Below are 21318 nucleotides of genomic sequence, written 5' to 3' on the forward strand. Positions count from 1 at the left end.
TTACCGTAGCTTGTAGAAACTTGGATAATGTTCGTTGGTTAGTAGTGGGTTAACGTAGTTGCAGTTAGTGGGTACTGTATAGTTGTAGTTATCATTAGGGGTACTGTAGTGTGTAGTAGTTATCATAGTTGTAGTAGTGGGTACATTATCATCAGTTGTAGTAGTGGGTACATAGTTGTAGTCGTGTGTATATTATCATCAGTTGTAGTCGTGTGTACATTATCATCAGTTGTAGTGTGTGTATTATACATCAGTTGTAGTAGTGTGTACTGTAGTTGTAGTAGTGTGTGTAGTATTATCATGTAGTTGTAGTGTGGTACTTATCATAGTTGTAGTAGTGGGTACATGTAGTCAGTTGTAGTCGTGTGTACATTATCATCAGTTGATAGTAGTGTAGTTGTAGTTGTAGTAGTAGTACATTATATAGTTGTAGTCAGTGTGTACATTATAGTTGTAGTAGTGTGTAGTTGTTGTAGTAGTGGTACATTATAGTTGTAGTAGTGTGGTACATTAGTTGTATCAAGTTGTAGTAGTGTGTATTATCATCATCAGTTGTAGTACTAGTTGTTGTAGTAGTTATCATCAGTTGTAGTCGTGTGTAGTTGTTGTAGTCGTGGGTACATTATATCAGTTGTAGTTATCGTGTGTATATTATATCATTGTAGTTGTAGTAGTGTACATATCATCAGTTGTAGTGTGTGTACATTATCATAGTTGTAGTAGTGTGGTACATAATATATCAGTTGTAGTGGTGTGTACATTATCATCAGTTGTAGTAGTGGTACATTATCATAGTGTGTCGTGTGTGTAGTTATCATCAGTTGTAGTAGTGTGTAGTATATCATAGTTGTAGTAGTGGGTACATAGTTGTAGTAGTAGTGTGTACATTATCATCAGTTGTAGTCGTGTAGTACATTATCATCAGTTGTAGTAGTGTGTACATTATCATTAGTGGTAGTTGTAGTGTAGTATTATCATAGTTGTAGTAGTGTGTACATTATACAGTTGTAGTGTGTGTAGTCATCAGTTGTAGTAGTCGTGTGTACATTATCATCATAGTTGTGTAGTCGTGTGTACATGTATCATCAGTTGTAGTCGTGTGTATATTATCATCAGTAGTAGTAGTGTGTAGTAGTAGTAGTCGTGGGTACATTAGTCAGTGTAGTCGTGTGTACATTATCATCAGTTGTAGTCGTGTGTAGTACATTATCATCAGTTGTAGTCGTGTGGGTACTGTTATTGTCAGTTGTAGTCGTGTGTACATAGTTATCATCAGTTGTAGTCGTGTGTATATTATATCAGTTGTAGTAGTCGTAGTGTGTGTAATTATAGTTGTAGTCGTGTGTAGTTGTAGTGTGGTACATTATCATCAGTTGTAGTAGTGTGTACATATCATCAGTTGTAGTCGTGTGTAGTATACCATCAGTTGTAGTAGTTGTGTGTACATTATCATCAGTTGTAGTAGTGTAGTACATTATCATTAGTTGTAGTCGTGTTGTAGTCGTGGGTATATTATCAGTTGTAGTTGTAGTACATTAGTATCTGTAGTAGTAGTAGTATTATAGTATCAGTTGTAGTCGTGTGTACATTATTCATCAGTTGTAGTGGGTACATTATATAGTTGTAGTAGTACATTATATCAGTTGTAGTAGTGTGTACATTATCATCAGTTGTAGTCGTGTACTGTAGTCAGTTGTAGTAGTAGTGTAGTGGTACATTATATCAGTTGTAGTAGTGTGTACATGTATAGTAGTTGTAGTCGTGTGTACATTATCATCAGTTGTAGTAGTCGTGTGTACATTATATCAGTTGTAGTAGTGTGTACATTATCATCAGTTGTAGTCGTGTGTACATATCATCAGTTGTAGTCGTGTGTATAGTAGTTGTAGTCGTGTGTACATGTATCATCAGTTGTAGTCGTGTGTACATTATCAGTCAGTTGTAGTCATGTGGGTACATTAGTCATCAGTTGTAGTGTGTACATTATCATAGTTGTAGTAGTGTGTACTGTATAGTTGTAGTCGTGGGTAGTCAGTAGTTGTAGTGTGTAGTACATGTAGTTGTTGTAGTCGTTTGTAGTCGTTGTAGTATTGTAGTAGTTGTAATATAGTATCATTGTTGTAGTCGTGTATTATCATTTGTAGTCGTGTGTACCGTAGTATCAGTTGTAGTAGTGTGTACATATAGTAGTAGTTGTAGTCGTGTGTATATACATTATCATCAGTTAGTAGTAGTGTACATTATCATCAGTAGTTGTAGTACGTGTGTTTATATCAGTTGTAGTGTGTGTACATTATCATAGTTGTAGTCAGTGTGTACATTACTGTAGTTGTAGTATGTAGTAGTACATTATCATCAGTTGTAGTAGTGTGTACAGTATTGTCAGTTGTAGTAGTGGTATACATACATCAGTTGTAGTTGTAGTAGTAGTGTGTACATTATCATCAGTTGTAGTAGTGTGTGTATCATCAGTTGTAGTAGTGTGTACATTATATCAGTTGTAGTAGTGTACATACCATCAGTTGTAGTAGTGTGTGTACATTTATCATCAGTTGTAGTAGTGGTGTACATTATCATCAGTTGTAGTCGTGTGTATATTTATCAGTTGTAGTAGTGTGTACATTATAGTTGTAGTCGTGGGTACATATCATAGTTGTAGTAGTGTGTACATTATCATCAGTTGTAGTTGTAGTATCGGGTACATTAGTTGTAGTTGTAGTAGTACATTATCATCAGTTGTAGTCGTGTAGTACATTATAGTTGTAGTCGTGTGTAGTTATCATCAGTTGTAGTAGTGTGTACATTATCATCAGTTGTAGTCGTGTGTACATTATCATCAGTTGTAGTCGTGTGTACATTATCATCAGTTGTAGTCGTGGGTACATTATCATCAGTTGTAGTCGTGTGTACATTATATCAGTTGTAGTAGTAGTGTGTACATTATCATAGTTGTAGTATCGTGTGTACCGTATCATCAGTTGTAGTATGGGTACATTATATTGTTGTAGTCGTGGTACATTATATCAGTTAGTCGTGTGTATATTATATCAGTTGTAGTCGTGTGTACATTATCATCAGTTGTAGTCGTGGGTACATTATATCATAGTAGTAGTGTGTACAGTATCATCAGTTGTAGTAGTGTGTACATTATCAGTCAGTTGTAGTAGTGGTACATGTATGTTGTAGTCATGTGTACATACTGTAGTATAGTTGTAGTAGTGTGTACATTATAGTTGTAGTCGTGTGTACATAGTGTATAGTAGTAGTAGTAGTAGTGTTACTTGTATAGTTTCATAGTTGTAGTCGTGGGTATCATAGTCATTGTAGTAGTGTGGTACATTATCATTGTAGTTGTAGTAGTGGGTACATTATCATCAGTTGTAGTCGTGTGTATAGTTATCATTGTAGTAGTGTGGTACATTATCATAGTTGTAGTAGTGTGGTACATTATCATCAGTTGTAGTGGTACATATCATAGTTGTAGTAGTGTACATTATCATAGTTGTAGTCGTGTAGTAGTTATATCAGTTGTAGTCGTGTGTACATTAGTAGTTGTAGTAGTGTATACATCATCAGTTGTGTAGTAGTCATAGTTGTAGGTGTACATTATCATCAGTAGTTGTAGTCAGTGTACAGTATCATCAGTTGTAGTAGTGTGTAGTATCATAGTTGTAGTCGTAGTGTACATTATCATAGTTGTAGTCGTGTGTATATTATATAGTTGTAGTCGTGGTGTACATATCATAGTTGTAGTAGTGTGTACATTATAGTCAATCAGTTGTAGTAGTATGTTACATTATAGTAGTGTAGTAGTAGTGTACATTATAGTCGGGTACCGTAGTTGTGTTGTAGTGTGTACATTATCATTAGTTGTAGTCGTGTGTACATTATCATCAGTTGTAGTACATGTACATATTATCATCAGTTGTAGTCGTGTGGTAATGTAGTTGTAGTAGTAGTAGTGTGTAGTTGTAGTATCAGTTGTAGTAGTGGGTACATTATCATCAGTTGTGTAGTAGTGTATTATAGTTTAGTAGTGTGTACATTAGTTGTAGTAGTCGTGTGGTATTTATCATCAGTTGTAGTCGTGTGTACTGTATCATCAGTTGTAGTGTAGTGGGTATATTATCATCAGTTGTAGTCGTGTGTATATATCATTGTAGTCGTGTGTAGTTGTAGTTGTAGTCGTGTACCGTAGTTGTTGTAGTCGTGTGTATAGTTGTAGTTGTTGTAGTATAGTGTGTTGTAGTTATAGGTACATTATTAGTCAGTGTAGTAGTTGTAGTGTGTACATTAGTTGTAGTTGTAGTGTGGTACATATTGTAGTAGTAGTAGTAGTGGTACATAGTTATCATCAGTTGTAGTCGTGTGTGTAATTATATTAGTTGTAGTAGTGTGTAGTAATGTTATCGTAGTTGTAGTAGTATGTACATTATAGTTGTAGTAGGGTACATTTATCATCAGTTGTAGTCGTAGTGTAAATATAGTCATCAGTTGTAGTAGTGTAGTACATTATCATCAGTTTGTAGTAGTGTGTATATCATCAGTTGTAGTCGTGTGTAAATTATTGTCAGTTGTAGTAGTTAGTGTGTACTATTATACATAGTTGTAGTAGTGTGTGTATTATTAGTAGTTGTTGTAGTCGTGTGTATAGTGTAGTTGTAGTAGTGGGTACATTATTGTCAGTTGTAGTCGTGTGTACTGTATCATCAGTTGTAGTAGTGTAGTACATTATTGTTGTAGTAGTGTAATATTATCATGTTGTAGTTGTAGTAGTACATTATCATCAGTTGTAGTAGTAGTAGTATATTATCATCAGTTGTAGTCGTTGTAGTATCAGTTGTGTAGTATGTGGTGTAGTTGTTAGTAGTGTGGTACTGTAGTGTGGTAGTAGTTGAAGTAGTGGGTACTGTAGTTGTAGTAGTCGGGTACCGTAGTTGTTGTAGTGGGTACTGTAGTTGTAGTAGTCGGGTACCGTAGTTGTTGTAGTGGGTAATGTAGTTGTAGTAGTGGGTACCGTAGTTGTAGTTGTGCGGGTACTGTAGTTGTAGTAGTGGGGTACCGTAGTTGTAGTAGTGGGTACTGTAGTTGTTAGTAGTCGGGTACTGTAGTTGTTGTAGTATCGGGTAATGTAGTTGTAGTTGTTAGTAGTGGGTAATGTAGTTGTAGTAGTAGTGGGTACCGTAGTTGTAGTAGTGGGTACTGTAGTTGTAGTAGTCGGGGTACCGTAGTTGTAAGTTAGTGGGTACTGTAGTTGTAGTGCAGTTCGGGTATCGGGTACCGTAGTTGTTGTAGTGGGTAATGTAGTTGTAGTAGTGGGTATTGTAGTTGTAGTATGGGTACCGTAGTTGTGGTAGTGGGTAATGTAGTTGAAGTAGTGGGTACTGTAGTTGTAGTAGTGGGTACCTGTAGTTGTAGTAGTGGGTACTGTAGTTGTAGTAGTGGGTACTGTAGTTGTAGTAGTGGGTAATGTAGTTGAGTTGTAGTAGTGGGTACCGTAGTTGTAGTATCGGGTACTGTAGTTGTTGTAGTGGGTAATGTTGTAGTGTAGGTACTGTAGTTGTAGTAACGGGTACCGTAGTTGTAGTAGTGGGTACTGTAGTTGTAGTAGTGGGTACTGTAGTTGTAGTATCGGGTACCGTAGTTGTATGGTAGTGGGTGTAGTTGTAGTAGTGGGTACTGTAGTTGTAGTAGTGGGTACTGTAGTTGTTGTATCGGGTACCGTAGTTGTAGTAGTGGGTAATGTAGTTGTAGTAGTGGGTACTGTAGTTGTTGTAGTGGGTAATGTAGTTGTAGTAGTGGGTACCGTAGTAGTATGTAGTTGTAGTAGTGGGTAATGTAGTTGTAGTAGTGGGTACCGTAGTTGTTGTAGTAGTGGGTACTGTAGTTGTAGTAGTGGGTACCGTAGTTGTAGTAGTGGGTAATGTAGTTGTAGTAGTGGGTACCGTAGTTGTAGTAGTGGGTACTGTAGTTGTAGTAGTGGGTACCGTAGTTGTAGTATCGGGTACTGTAGTTGTAGTAGTGGGTACCGTAGTTGTAGTAGTGGGTACTGTAGTTGTAGTAGTGGGTACTGTAGTTGTAGTATCGGGTACTGTAGTTGTAGTAGTGGGTAATGTAGTTGTAGTATAGGGTACCGTAGTTGTAGTAGTGGGTATGTGTAGTTGTAGTAGTGGGTACCGTAGTTGTTGTAGTAGGGTACTGTAGTTGTAGTAGTGGGTACCGTAGTTGTAGTAGTGGGTACTGTAGTTGTAGTAGTGGGTACTGTAGTTGTAGTAGTGGGTACTGTAGTTGTAGTAGTGGGTACCGTAGTTGTTGTAGTGGGTAATGTAGTTGTAGTAGTGGTTACCGTAGTTGTAGTACGGGTACCTGTAGTTGTAGTAGTGGGTACCGTAGTTGTAGTAGTGGGTACGTAGTTGTGTAGTGGGTACTGTAGTTGTAGTAGTGGGTACGTAGTTGTAGTAGTGGGTACTGTAGTTGTAGTATCGGGTACCGTAGTTGTTGTAGTGGGTAATGTAGTTGTAGTAGTGGGTACCGTAGTTGTAGTAGTGGGTACTGTAGTAGTTGTAGTAGTCGGGTACGTAGTTGTAGTAGTGGGTACTGTAGTTGTAGTAGTGGGTACGTATTGTTGTAGTAGTGGGTACTGTAGTTGTAGTAGTGGGTACGTAGTTGTTGTAGTGGGTAACTGTAGTTGTAGTAATGTACCGTAGTTGTAGTAGTGGGTACTGTAGTTGTAGTAGTGGGTACTGTAGTTGTAGTAGTGGGTACTGTAGTTGTAGTAGTGGGTACTGTAGTTGTAGTATGGGTACCGTAGTTGTTGTAGTGGGTACTGTAGTTGTAGTAGTGGGTACCGTAGTTGTAGTAGTGGGTACCGTAGTTGTAGTAGTAGGTACTGTAGTTGTAGTAGTTGTGGGTACTGTAGTTGTAGTAGTGGGTACTGTAGTTGTAGTAGTGGGTAGTAGTTGTACTAGTGGGTAGTTGTAGTTGTAGTGGGTACCGTAGTTGTAGTAGTGGGTACTGTAGTAGTAGTGGGTACCGTAGTTGTAGTAGTAGGTACTGTAGTTGTAGTAGTAGGTACTGTAGTTGTAGTATCGGGTACCGTAGTTGTAGTAGTAGGTACTGTAGTTGTAGTAGTGGGTACTGTAGTTGTAGTGGTGGGTACTGTAGTTGTTGTAGTGGGTACTGTAGTTGTAGTATCGGGTACCGTAGTTGTAGTAGTAGGTACTGTAGTTGTAGTAGTGGGTACCGTAGTTGTAGTAGTGGGTACTGTAGTTGTAGTAGTGGGTACTGTAGTTGTAGTAGTGGGTACCGTAGTTGTAGTAGTAGGTACTGTAGTTGTAGTAGTAGTGGGTACTGTAGTTGTAGTAGTGGGTACCGTAGTTGTAGTAGTGGGTACTGTAGTAGTTGTAGTAGTGGGTACCGTTGTTGTAGTAGTAGGTACTGTAGTTGTAGTAGTGGGTGCTGTAGTTGTAGTAGTGGGTACCGTTGTTGAAGTAGTAGGTACTGTAGTTGTAGTAGTGGGTACTGTAGTTGTAATAGTTGGTACCGTAGTTGTAGTAGTAGGTACTGTAGTTGTAGTATCGGGTACCGTAGTTGTAGTAGTAGGTACTGTAGTTGTAGTAGTGGGTACTGTAGTTGTAGTAGTGGGTACTGTAGTTGTTGTAGTGGGTACTGTAGTTGTAGTATCGGGTACCGTAGTTGTAGTAGTAGGTACTGTAGTTGTAGTAGTGGGTACCGTAGTTGTAGTAGTGGGTACTGTAGTTGTAGTAGTGGGTACTGTAGTTGTAGTAGTGGGTACCCTAGTTGTAGTAGTGGGTACCGTAGTTGTAGTAGTAGTAGGTACTGTAGTTGTAGTAGTAGGTACTGTAGTTGTAGTATCGGGTACCGTAGTTGTAGTAGTAGGTACTGTAGTTGTAGTAGTGGGTACTGTAGTTGTAGTAGTGGGTACTGTAGTTGTTGTAGTGGGTACTGTAGTTGTAGTATCGGGTACTGTAGTTGTAGTAGTAGGTACTGTAGTTGTAGTAGTGGGTACCGTAGTATGTGTAGTAGTAGTGGTACTGTAGTTGTAGTAGTGGGTACCGTAGTTGTAGTAGGGTACCGTAGTTGTAGTAGTGGCGTACGTAGTTGTAGTAGTGGGTACTGTAGTTGTAGTAGTGGGTACTGTAGTTGTAGTAGTGGGTACCGTTGTTGTAGTAGTAGTGGGTACTGTAGTTGTAGTAGTGGGTACTGTAGTTGTAGTAGTGGGTACTGTAGTTGTAGTAGTGGGTACTGTAGTTGTAGTAGTGGGTACTGTAGTTGTAGTAGTGGGTACTGTAGTTGTAGTAGTGGGCACTGTAGTTGTAGTAGTGGGTACTGTAGTTGTAGTAGGTACTGTAGTTGTAGTAGTGGGTACTGTAGTTGTAGTATCGGGTACCGTAGTTGTAGTAGTAGGTACTGTAGTTGTAGTAGTGTGGGTACTGTAGTTGTAGTAGTGGGTACTGTAGTTGTAGTAGTGGGTACCGTATTTGTAGTAGTGGGTACTGTAGTTGTAGTAGTGGGTACTGTAGTTGTAGTAGTGGGTACTGTAGTTGTAGTAGTGGGCACTGTAGTTGTAGTAGTGGGTACTGTAGTTGTAGTAGTGGGTACTGTAGTTGTAGTATCGGTTACCGTAGTTGTAGTAGTAGGTACTGTAGTTGTAGTAGTGGGTACTGTAGTTGTAGTAGTGGGTACTGTAGTTGTAGTAGTGGGTACCGTATTTGTAGTAGTGGGTACTGTAGTTGTAGTAGTGGGTACTGTAGTTGTAGTAGTGGGTACTGTAGTTGTAGTAGTGGGTACTGTAGTTGTAGTAGTGGGTACTGTAGTTGTAGTAGTGGTTAATGTAGTTGTATTAATGGATAACGTTGTTGATATATCGTGTAATGCTGTGGTGGTTGTAGAATTAGCATATTGCAGATGAAGACATAATACTGCCAGCTGTGCTATTAGAGGGACTGAAATGGAATTAATCATGATATGTTTTAATCTTAAAAGTTTTTATACACACCGTCTATCATTGGTACACCGGAAATAGCTATACTCGAAGCTGCACCACAAAAACCGATAAATAAATTTATGTTGTTTCCATTTTGAAATTAGTATTGCCGGTCTTTTCCTGTTTTGTGTGTTTCACAAACTATTTCAGATTCGTTATATGTATATACTGTGAAAATCAAAAGAGTCGTTATAAAATTATTTGACAATATGTACATGGTGTGCATGGAGTGTACTTTCGGCAAAATGTTGTAATAGGAAAATAGTTTCATTTTGTTGCAAATATTCAGTCTGGCTGGTCTTAATTGTATATCAACAATATACATATTTGCTACAATAATGTAATCAGACCGATATATCAGCATTATTTGTACTATAAATGCCGTTTTCAATTCATAGTCGCCCTGTGTACGGAGTATAATCATTTAAAAAATAACGTGTGTACGGAGTATAGAAGGGTAAATGTACGTGGTATAGTAAGTTAAAAACATTTTAAAACACGTTCGTTCATTTGAAATTTCCTGTTTTTAAAGAAAAAATCACGGTTGGTATTACAATTATAAACAAAGCATTGGATGTGTCTATCATCGTAAATGATATAACGAACGTGCCATCAGAAGATAATGGTAATAGTGGTAATATACAAACATGTTTGACAGTCTTTCGAAACAATATAAGACATTGACAAAATCGACTTATAAAGGGGATATCGCATACAGAGCTTGTTCATCTGTCAGTCTATCCGCCAGAAACATATATATGATATTATAGAGATTACCACCTATATTTACGATCGGCATATCTAACTATATATGTATTTGTCCTGGAGTTTTAAATTCTAAATAGTAAAATACAGTAGGATAATAATTCCTTAAAGATGCTCCACCGCCGACAAATGGTCTTTTTCACTATCAAAAACAAGAGCAGGCGATTTTGTATTTTTCTTTAGTTACAAAAGTTACTTACTTTACACCATCTGGTCATAATCTGGTCATTTGAGACCGCGATATATTGTTAAAACATCATATAATGCCGTTAGCAAAGACAATGAAGGAGTTTTGCTTGTTCGTCTTGTTTTAAAACGACAAATGTTCATAATAAAGATAAAAGTAAAACAGGGGAAAACGCAATACTAGCGGACAGATGAACGTGTTCTAGTGAGTGTTAGATACATTTGGGGCCAAATAAGGCCTCTTCACACAAGAGATATTTTGCTGTATTTTCCCATTTTTATGTCAATGTTTTCCCAAATTATATAAACTCTGTAAAATATACATGTTTCAAGAAAGATGAAATGTAATGTTTTCCTCATTTAAAAGGTACAGACAGACCCCTGAAACTATTGAATAGTAAAATATAACTGTGTAGAGTATCACATGACTTGTTCCTTCATTCATCTTTTGATAAGAAAATTATAATTACACTGTAATTTAAAAAAAAAATTTTGGATTCCAAGTTTACTAACTAACTCAAACACTGTCTTAAATTCATTTTCTATGTTGGGTGCCGAATTAGTAGTTTTGACTGCTTTTCTCTGATTACTGACTGATTTTGTGGTTTTACCGGACACATTTGTAAACTGGATCGTCATTGTGAAGCAAATAAACCGAAATGATCAATTGAATGAGGTTATTATACACTACATTATTGTTACTATTACGCTATACTCCGTACACCACACAATTTTAGCTATAGTATCCGTATACCTGACGCGCTATACGCCGTACACTGATGTCTCCTTTTAAAACGAATATTTACAAATCATTGAAGAAACCCAGCTTATCGGCATTTTGTATTAATGAATATATATATATATAAATATTCATTTATGTAAGAAAGGTGATTTGGTTTAAAACGATATTCTCATTTCAAAATAAACAAAAATAAATGAGTAATCTAACTTTCAAGCAGGTACAGGTTACCGTCTGCATAATTGTGCTGTATCGTTAAACAATGACTGAATTATCCCCTGTCGCGCTGTATCTTTGGCTGTCGCTTCGTGTATAGCTATATCCTGTGTACTGATGATAGACGGTGTAATATTATGAAAATAATTCGTTTGGATTTGTATACTGTAGATTTGATCAAGCTCTTGCTAAGTCGTTTAAACTATCAAAGGCATTGATATTTATTGCAGACTTTCTGTTTGTATGGCTATGCTGAACATTGCAATTTCTTTTTCATGTAGTTTTCATATAATACTTCTTTTTCTGAATTTTCAATAGGTTACTTCTTTTTCTTTAAAACATTCACGATCTTACGTAACTTAAACTAACAATTAGATCAATAATAACTTTTATATCAGTTCGCTCACCTTAATCCACAAACGCTCCATTTAAAGATTCCTTGTAAAATTTAAGATTGTTTTGTATTTGTTATTTACGTAACAGGATGTTCAGCCAAACCTTATTAAGCGGTCTCCCAAGGGACCGACAAAAGTTGGCTGCTTAAAACAATCAAGCAATCAAATAATGCAATTAAGAATTATTTTTTTCAATAAATAAGAAACAAAAAACATGACTGCAACGAAAACGAAAAATATCCTTGTGTTCACTATATCATTGTTTTACTGATTGTTTCAAAACAAAATGGCGGCAAAAGTAACGATCAGAATTGACAATGGGCGCGATTTCCAGACAACGCCGCTGGCTTATAAAACAGGTGACCGTTTAAATAGAGGTTCCACAGCGAGTGCTTGTTGGATATGGAATTTACAGAAGGCACGAGCCAGCGGCAGTTGTATGAATTTAACGCCCATCATTCATTCTGGTCGTCATTTTTGCCGCTGTTTTTTTTTTATTTGAAAAAAATACCTAGTTATGACGTGTGTATTTTTCGAGTTTGTTGTAGTCATGTATTTGTTTTTATAATAGTTACATATTTTATGTCTCACGATGTGTAGTTATGTGGAAGCGCGCTCTTACCTCGTAACATGGTCACAGTGGATACTTCCCACACTCGCTCACTATCAATAAACAATTAAGGTAGGGTTAGGAGTTTTAAAAACAATAAATATAAAATTGAGCCTCTTAAATGTCGATATTCAATAACATACCAAAATATTCCGTCATTTTTTTCCTTTTGTAAAGTTAATGCGTTTTCAATTTCTTTTAATCTCTTTCCAAGCGATAGTTTGCAGCAGATAATTAATGATGCGTTTTGAAATAAAGTGACTTAACGAAATAATAAAACAAAATGACGACCTAGATGTATTATACTACATTTAATTGTCTATTTCACGCAAAAATTAAATAAAGCAGAAATATTTTTTTAAATATTGAACAATACCACAAGTATGCACATGTATCTAAAAGTTGCTTCAATGTCATGGAAATCTAGTAAAAAATAAAATCACAAGATTAAATTGAAAAAGGTGTGGGTTGCAAAATTCGACCACCCCAGTACCAATTCTCATTCATATCTAAAAAAATATCTAAATTTCAACAAATCAGAGTTACCATGGAAACTAAGCCTTTCGGAAGTGTTCTCATGTGAATCAGCATAATTCAAACTCTAACCGCAATTTTTTATCTAAATCTGACAATATCTGAATTCTAACCAGTCAGAGGCCTCGACTTTGTTACCATAATAATCAATATTTTCGAATGTGTTACCATTATATTAAGACGCTCCAACGCTGACAAATTGTATTTTTTCACTATCAAAAACAGGAGCAGACGATTTAGTATTCTTCCTTCAGATATAAAAGTTACCAACTTTACATGATTACCATCATTGAAAAGTTTACGCTTCTAATTTTACTTCAAGTTAAAAAATATGAAAAATAATTAATCGCATCCCGAAAAAATTCCGTGACACTATATCGTATATATGTAATGAAGTAAGAATTGCGCATGCACCATAGGCGAAATATATTATCTTATGTTAATTTTTGTGTTAATTAGGCATATATATACACAATTTAACACCAATTATTGTTCAAATGATAAATATCATTTATGCTCTGTCGGCGGTGGAGCATCTTTAAGCATACAAAATTATGACTACAATAATTTTCACTTAAATCGGATTGTGGAATCTCAAACTGGAAATGTACAGCTTGGTATATTAAGAAAACAGTGTTCTTTTGCTACCTGCACTCGCTATATTCAAGTCTCCCGAAAACTGTTTTCCTGGATTTTAATATTGAAACTAATTTACACCTAGACAGAAATTGTCCTCAGAGTAGTTTTCATGCGTGGTAAAATTGTGGACACACCTTTATCTGGGTGAAATGAGATGACAAATAGCAATATGTTATTTTCCATTTTTCCAAAAGTGTTACTTTTTTGTAAAAATAATTGTTTCAAACAAACTTTTCCATTACAAATCCTTTTTGGTCAAGATTCTGTTAATCAAGTATTGGTGTGACTGAAATGTCATTGAAGAACATTTTCAGATAGATCGCACAGCACATTCTACCCGATTACATTTTACTGACAACAGACGAAACAGTTGTCCAATTCCTTAACTGCCGAGCACAAAGCAGAGGGAACTCTATACGCCATGATTATAGACTGTTGTATGTCGCAGACAAAGCAATAATAACCAGAGACACCCACCTTCCATACAGGGACAAGTATTGAAATAAAAGAAACACAATCATTAGTTAGACTTTTATGATCATATCCTGAGGCTTCAGTTATATTTCTCACGCCTTACCTGGAGATCTGAGACTAAATCAAATCAAATTGTTTATATATCTCCCCATAAAATAGGTTTATATTATTTGCCATTATTTGATCCGGTTATTTACATAATACATGGGTGGGGATATAGATTCGTGGTAACCGTTTTTAATGGTTTTTTCATTGCATAAAGTTTGTAGTTTTTATTGTATGTGAGGGTAGATTTATCAGATTTATATAAGTTAATAAAACAGATGAAGTCAGTATGAGGATTATGTTTGAGTTAGAAAAAAAGACGACGCCCTGACTTCATCGCTACTAAGCTACCACACATTTACAAATACAGGAAACAATTCAAGTATTTCAAGTAGTTGTGTAAAACAATGAAACGGGTTCCTAAGGTAGTCCTAGATACCAGTAGTTTGTTTTAAAGAGGGACGGATATATTGATCTGCAGCTGACAATTTTATAAACGTTTGATGTCAACATGGGGCAAAGTAGCTTTTATATCATAGACCAAATTTAGCCTCAATTAAAGTACATACTTAAATAGTTACCAGGAGCATTGTTTGTATTGTGCAATGTTTGAGTGTTGTAAGTTGTTTCCGTCGTAAAATCGAGGATAAATCAATCCGCCCCTTTATCTGTATTGCATGGCCATATTTGATGAAACGAAAGGTATGCTCCCCTTTTTACATTTGTACCCTGAACATCAAATTATGAAAAAAATTATATGAGTGCTCATAATTAGTTAATAATTGCTTAGATCAGTAGATTATGTTTTCTCGATATTAATTTCCTTGGAATGTCACAAATTATACATTTAAATCCATAATCTTAAAGCACTTATGAATGCCATATTTAATTAATATAAATCTATATTATTATTTATGCCCCGGTGACAGTGTGATAGGGAGGTTTTTTTATCCAAAGGTGTGATATTTCCCGAGGGCTTGCCAAACGAAACCAGGTGCGTAACACAATTCTGTCACTTCAAAAAATGTTTACTAGTGTCTATAACAGGTACTACAAACGTTAGGTTGAGCGGTTTAAATTTTAAAGACTACACATTTGATACTGTTTTAACCTGTCATGTTGATGGTGGTTGTAAATTTTATGTTACAGATATGACATTAAAGGACGCATTTCAATCATTAAACACAATTTTGATGTATTTTAGGAACAAAGAAGAATAATTTGACCGACCTTTACAAACGCTGGTAGTACCTGGGAAACGTACACTATTGTGATATTTTGTCAACAATTTACTTGTCAATAGTAATACATATCTTTGACGCATACAGACGTTTGATCAACTTAGTTATGTTTAAGTTTACCGAAGAAGTTATATTATCACAAGCTAAAACATTGAATAAACTCCGAAAACCGTTTTATCCAATAATTAATGAAATCAGAAGATAGAAGACGTGTTGACTTCATAGAACGTTCTTTTTATTTCATTTGTACCATCCATTTTTATAGAGCTACATCAGTTTACAAAGTTGTGATAATGTAAAACTTGTATAATTAAGATTAATTACAACCGCCTTGGCATTTTGACATTGTCTGTATACTATGTAACTATGTATTTGGTGCTTTTTACCTACCAAGTTGTGATCATGATATGAAGGTCTTTATACTCTTTAGCTCATAAAACATGATTTTGATACCGTTTTGGGAACGAAAAAGAACCATGTATTTGGCAATAGAACACTGGAACCTTTTGAGGATTTTTATTGTAGTAGAACGAGTGGGTTCGTGGATAAATTTTGTGAAAAAAGGTTTGTTTAAAAATGACATACAGAATCGTTGTCTCGCATGTAACACGTTTGAATAAAAGACTTCAATATGTATTTGCTTGTTTTTCCACAGCGGTTATTGCAAGTCACAAAACGCGCAAGCATATACATGCATATGTTTAAAAAGTTTACCTCTTTTATGCAGAAATAACAGCGTGAAATAAGAACGTTTTGTAATAAATCACCAATTTGAACACCCCAGATACTTTTAATTCTCCCTTCGTCCGCTCTTATCGAAACATAAACAAGGTCACATAATACTACAACACTGATATGGACCCCTTCAAATATGTGATATACTGTGACTATTGATAAATATCACGATTTATGGATAAATATTGAGTCTTTATCACAAGTGCCCAGTCTTAATCTGTCGATATACCAGATAATAGATACCGAGTGGAAACGGAACCGAAACATAATTTTCCGGAAAAAGTAAACCTTAAAATAAAATGCGATCCAAATAACAAATGTTAGTCTCATTTTTCTAGGTGTATTTAGGTATATGACTTAGAAAAAAACAAGCATGACTTTTTTTTAGAATTGACTGATGTGCACGAAGTTGCGTTTTTTGCGTCAATGGTAGCGACGCCACTGACAGGGTTGTAGGTTTGTGGGTTTTATTAGTTTAACGTCCTCGTCACAGCAAGGGTCATGTAAGGAAAAAAACCAGCGCCTAGAGGTCAGTACCTGGCAACTACCGCACATATAATTCGAACTTGGGACCCAGAGGTGGAGGACTTGTGGTAATATGTCGAGACATCTTAACCACTCGGCCACCGTGGCCCCAGATACAAGGTCACAAGGACTCGGCTCAAATGACTTCCCGACTACAAATAATTACATTTCCCATTAAACGACTAAGCCCCAAGTTGTATTGATGTAACCAACACACTGTTAGCCTTGGAATATATAATTGACTCAGTCTATAGACTAAATTAGCTCATATTCACTAAACCCCAATTTGTATTGATGTAACCAACACACTGTTAGCTTATATACACTTAGTCTACACACATAGCTTATATACACTTAGTGTACACACATAGCTTATATACACTTAGTCTACACACATAGCTTATATACACTTAGTCTACACACACATAGCTTATATACACTTAGTCTACACACATAGCTTATATACACTTAGTCTACACACATAGCATATATACACTTAGTACTACACACATAGCTTATATACACTTAGTCTACACACATAGCTTATATACACTTAGTCTACACACATAGCTTATATACACTTAGTCTACACACATAGCTTATATACACTTAGTCTACACACATAGCTTATATACACTTAGTCTACACACATAGCTTATATACACTTAGTCTACACACATAGCTTATATACACTTAGTCTACACACATAGCTTATATACACTTAGTCTACACACACAGCTTATATACACTTAGTCTACACACATAGCTTATATACACTTAGTCTACACACATAGCTTATATACACTTAGTCTACACACATAGCTTATATACACTTAGTCTACACACATAGCTTATATACACTTAGTCTACACACATAGCTTATATACACTTAGTCTACACACATAGCTTATATACACTTAGTCTACACACATAGCTTATATACACTTAGTCTACACACATAACTTATATATACACTTAGTCTACACACATAGCTTATATACACTTAGTCTACACACATAGCTTATATACACTTAGTCTACACACATAGCTTATATACACTTAGTCTACACACATAGCTTATATACACTTAGTCTACACACATAGCTTATATACACTTAGTCTACACACATAGCTTATATACACTTAGTCTACACACATAGCATATATACACTTAGTCTACACACATAGCTTATATACACTTAGTCTACACACATAGCTTATATACACTTAGTCTACACACATAGCTTATATACACTTAGTCTACACACATAGCTTATATACACTTAGTCTACACACATAGCTTATATACACTTAGTCTACACACATAGCTTATATACACTTAGTCTACACACATAGCTTATATACACTTAGTCTACACACATAGCTTATATACACTTAGTCTACACACATAGCTTATATACACTTAGTCTACACACATAGCTTATATACACTTAGTCTACACACATAGCTTATATACACTTAGTCTACACACATAGCTTATATACACTTAGTCTACACACATAGCTTATATACACTTAGTCTACACACACAGCTTATATACACTTAGTCTACACACATAGCATATATACACTTAGTCTACACACATAGCATATATACACTTAGTCTACACACATAGCATATTATATAAATATATCATGGGTTACTGTGCTCTAGTTCATAATATTTAACCCGAGGTGATGGTAATCAACAAATGTTATATTGCACGAGGCCAAAGGCCGAGTGCAATATAACATTTGTTGATTACCATCACCGAGGGGTAAATATTATGAACTAGAGCACAGTAACCATGGAATATTTGTTTTATTACATAATCACCAGTTTTTCAGTTGAATATTTTTTTATAAAACGAATACGACAATCACTTAACAAAATCATCAACACCGTACCGTACGGAAAAAAACTTAATATCCTATTGAAGATTGACGTATAGCCCACGTACGTCACGTTGTAACTCCGGTTTGGATGTCTTATTGTCTGTTTTCACATTATTAGACCTGCTTGCAGCCTTTTGATCTAATACCTTTCATCGTGTCCGTCCTTTGGCTCGGTACAGTAAACGTCTACATGACGTGCTTGAATTCGAGATTCTATAAATCCAACGCGAAATTTGAGCGTGAAACCTTTGTACGTCATAATAAACGTAACTACACTGTTACAACGCATTCCCGGAAGTTTTCTTACAAAAACTATACAAACATCAGCGAGGTGTTCCTAAAGCTCCGTGCAATATAACATCTCGACCGTGCAATATAACGTTTCCATGGCAATATAAGTTCGGAACCGTGCAATATACAAGGTTTTTATTGAAACGGTCGAGGTAAAGTAGTTGAACACTATTATATTGCTTCATAATATTAGATTTTGTACAAACAAATTATGTAATAAGACAAATACACTTAGTTACACACAGGCGGCAGGTAATATACACTTAGTTACACACATAGCTTATATTACATAGTCTTATGCAAACACTACATAGCTTATATACACTTAGTGTAGTATACACACATAGCTTATATACACTTAGTCTACACACATAGCTTATATACACTTAGTCTACACACATAGCTTATATACACTTAGTCTACACACATAGCTTATATACACTTAGTCTACACACATAGCTTATATACACTTAGTCTACACACATAGCTTATATACACTTAGTCTACACACATAGCTTATATACACTTAGTCTACACACATAGCTTATATACACTTAGTCTACACACATAGCTTATATACACTTAGTCTACACACATAGCTTATATACACTTAGTCTACACACATAGCTTATATACACTTAGTCTACACACACATAGCTTATATACACTTAGTCTACACACATAGCTTATATACACTTAGTCTACACACATAGCTTATATACACTTAGTCTACACACACAGCTTATATACACTTAGTCTACACACATAGCTTATATACACTTAGTCTACACACATAGCTTATATACACTTAGTCTACACACATAGCTTATATACACTTAGTCTACACACATAGCTTATATACACTTAGTCTACACACATAGCTTATATACACTTAGTCTACACACATAGCTTATATACACTTAGTCTACACACATAGCTTATATACACTTAGTCTACACACACATCAGCTTATATACACTTAGTCTACACACATAGCTTATATACACTTAGTCTACACACATAGCTTATATACACTTAGTCTAACACAGCTTTATACACTAGTCACACATAGCTTATATACACTTAGTCTACACACATAGCTTATATACACTTAGTCTACACACATAGCTTATATACACTTAGTCTACACACAGCTTATATACACTTAGTCTACACACATAGCTTATATACACTTAGTCTACAAACACATAGCTTATATACACTTAGTCTACACACATAGCTTATATACACTTAGTCTACACACATAGCTTATATACACTTAGTCTACACACATAGCTTATATACACTTAGTCTACACACATACAGCTTAATACACACTTAGTCTACACACATAGCTTATATACACTTAGTCTACACACACATAGCTTATATACACTTAGTCTACACACACAGCTTATATACACTACTTACACTTAGTCTACACACACACTTAGTCTACACACATAGCTTATATACACTTAGTCTACACACATAGCTTATATATACACTTAGTCTACACACATAGCTTATATACACTTAGTCTACACACATAGCTTATATACACTTAGTCTACACACACAGCACTTATATACACTTAGTCTACACACACAGCTTATATACATTTAGTCTACACACATAGCTTATATACACTTAGTCTACACACATAGCTTATATACACTTAGTCTACACACATAGCTTATATACACTTAGTCTACACACATAGCTTATATACACTTAGTCTACACACATAGCTTATATACACTTAGTCTACACACATAGCTATATACACTTTAGTCTACACACATAGCTTATATACACTTAGTCTACACACATAGCTTATATACACTTAGTCTACACACATAGCTTATATACACTTAGTCTACACACACACATAGCTTATATACACTTAGTCTACACACATAGCTTATATACACTTAGTCTACACACATAGCTTATATACACTTAGTCTACACACATAGCTTATATACACTTAGTCTACACACATAGCTTATATACACTTAGTCTACACACATAGCTTATATACACTTAGTCTACACACATAGCTTATATACACTTAGTCTACACACATAGCTTATATACACTTACACTCGATCAACGATTCACTCTGCTGAATAGCGAACGTCGATTCCGAAGAGCCTGTGAACAGATCGTACAACTGAATTACAAGCTAGACGAGTTGCAGTCCCGTTACCTCGGTGCCAAGAGAGACGGACTGAGAACCTTTTGCTACAGCTACAGACTTAGAATGTCGGTTGTAGAAGGCCTGCGTAACATGTACTACGACTATGCCCACCAAAAAGCTGAAGACATATCCGGATTACGAAGAGACCTGTATGGCGAAATTGTAGACGTTGTTTCCGGATCCGAAGACGATGATGAAGAGTGACCAAGAATCGAAGCAGTCTTGAATCCTATAGCAACGGCTCTTTTCAGAGCCAAACACTTTTCTCGAAAAGTGCCCATTAACCTCGAAAATATACGCAAAATAGTTGTGTTTTGTTGTTATTTATTTCTATCTATCGAAAACAAATAGTTGTATATATCTAAATATAAGCCGGGGTAGCTCGGTGATTTAGTCGCTAAGTAATAAGTACATGTATCTTATACGAGAATATGAGTTCGAATATTGCTAAAATGTTTTTCTCTTCAATTTATCAACGTCTTAAGATAATTTCAATAGTACAAAATAATACATATCAATTAAATTTCTGATTATTTCCTTAATCATAGCTACAAATGCGTGTAGACCCATGTTTATTCCTTGTGATCAAATGTATATTGGTAAATGTATAATGTACATGATAACAACGAGTTACGTCCCTTGAATCAAGCTGGTATACATGTATAATTACTCGACAACAAAATCACTCGTATAATATGCTTAAATATACCACATACAGAGGTATAACTAAAGACGCGTCTTCACCTTTTTGTGCGTAAATACTCCTTTGTTTATGACAATGAAATAGCTTTTTGTGCGTAAATACTCCTTTGTTTATG

General features: G+C 35.5%; 1 protein-coding gene across 1 annotated transcript; it reads right to left on the reverse strand.

The window, feature by feature from the left end:
• Window positions 1-4786: 4786 nt before the first annotated feature.
• Window positions 4787-10597, reverse strand: LOC138310183 (mucin-2-like). The gene is made up of 5 exons (XM_069251304.1): window positions 10468-10597; window positions 7817-8157; window positions 7418-7521; window positions 5988-7263; window positions 4787-5881 (listed from the first exon to the last, which is right to left on the reverse strand). The coding sequence occupies exons 1-5, from the start codon at window positions 10595-10597 to the stop codon at window positions 4787-4789; spliced, it is 2946 nt and encodes a 981-aa protein (XP_069107405.1).
• Between the last annotated feature and the right edge of the window lie 10721 nt (window positions 10598-21318).

Source organism: Argopecten irradians, chromosome 16 (assembly GCF_041381155.1).
Source record: "Argopecten irradians isolate NY chromosome 16, Ai_NY, whole genome shotgun sequence".
NCBI lineage: Eukaryota > Metazoa > Mollusca > Bivalvia > Pectinida > Pectinidae > Argopecten > Argopecten irradians.

Coding starts and splice junctions, on each gene's coding strand:
- LOC138310183 (XM_069251304.1), bottom strand. CDS start 10,597: ATGACGATCCAGTTTACAAATGTGTCCGGTAAAACCACAAAATCAGTC. Junction 8,158..10,467: donor GACAGTGTTTGAGTTAGTTA/GTAAACTTGGAA, acceptor CTACAACTACAG/TACCCACTACTACAACTACA. Junction 7,522..7,816: donor CTACTACTACTACAACTACG/GTACCCACTACT, acceptor TTACAACTACAG/TACCCACTACTACAACTACA.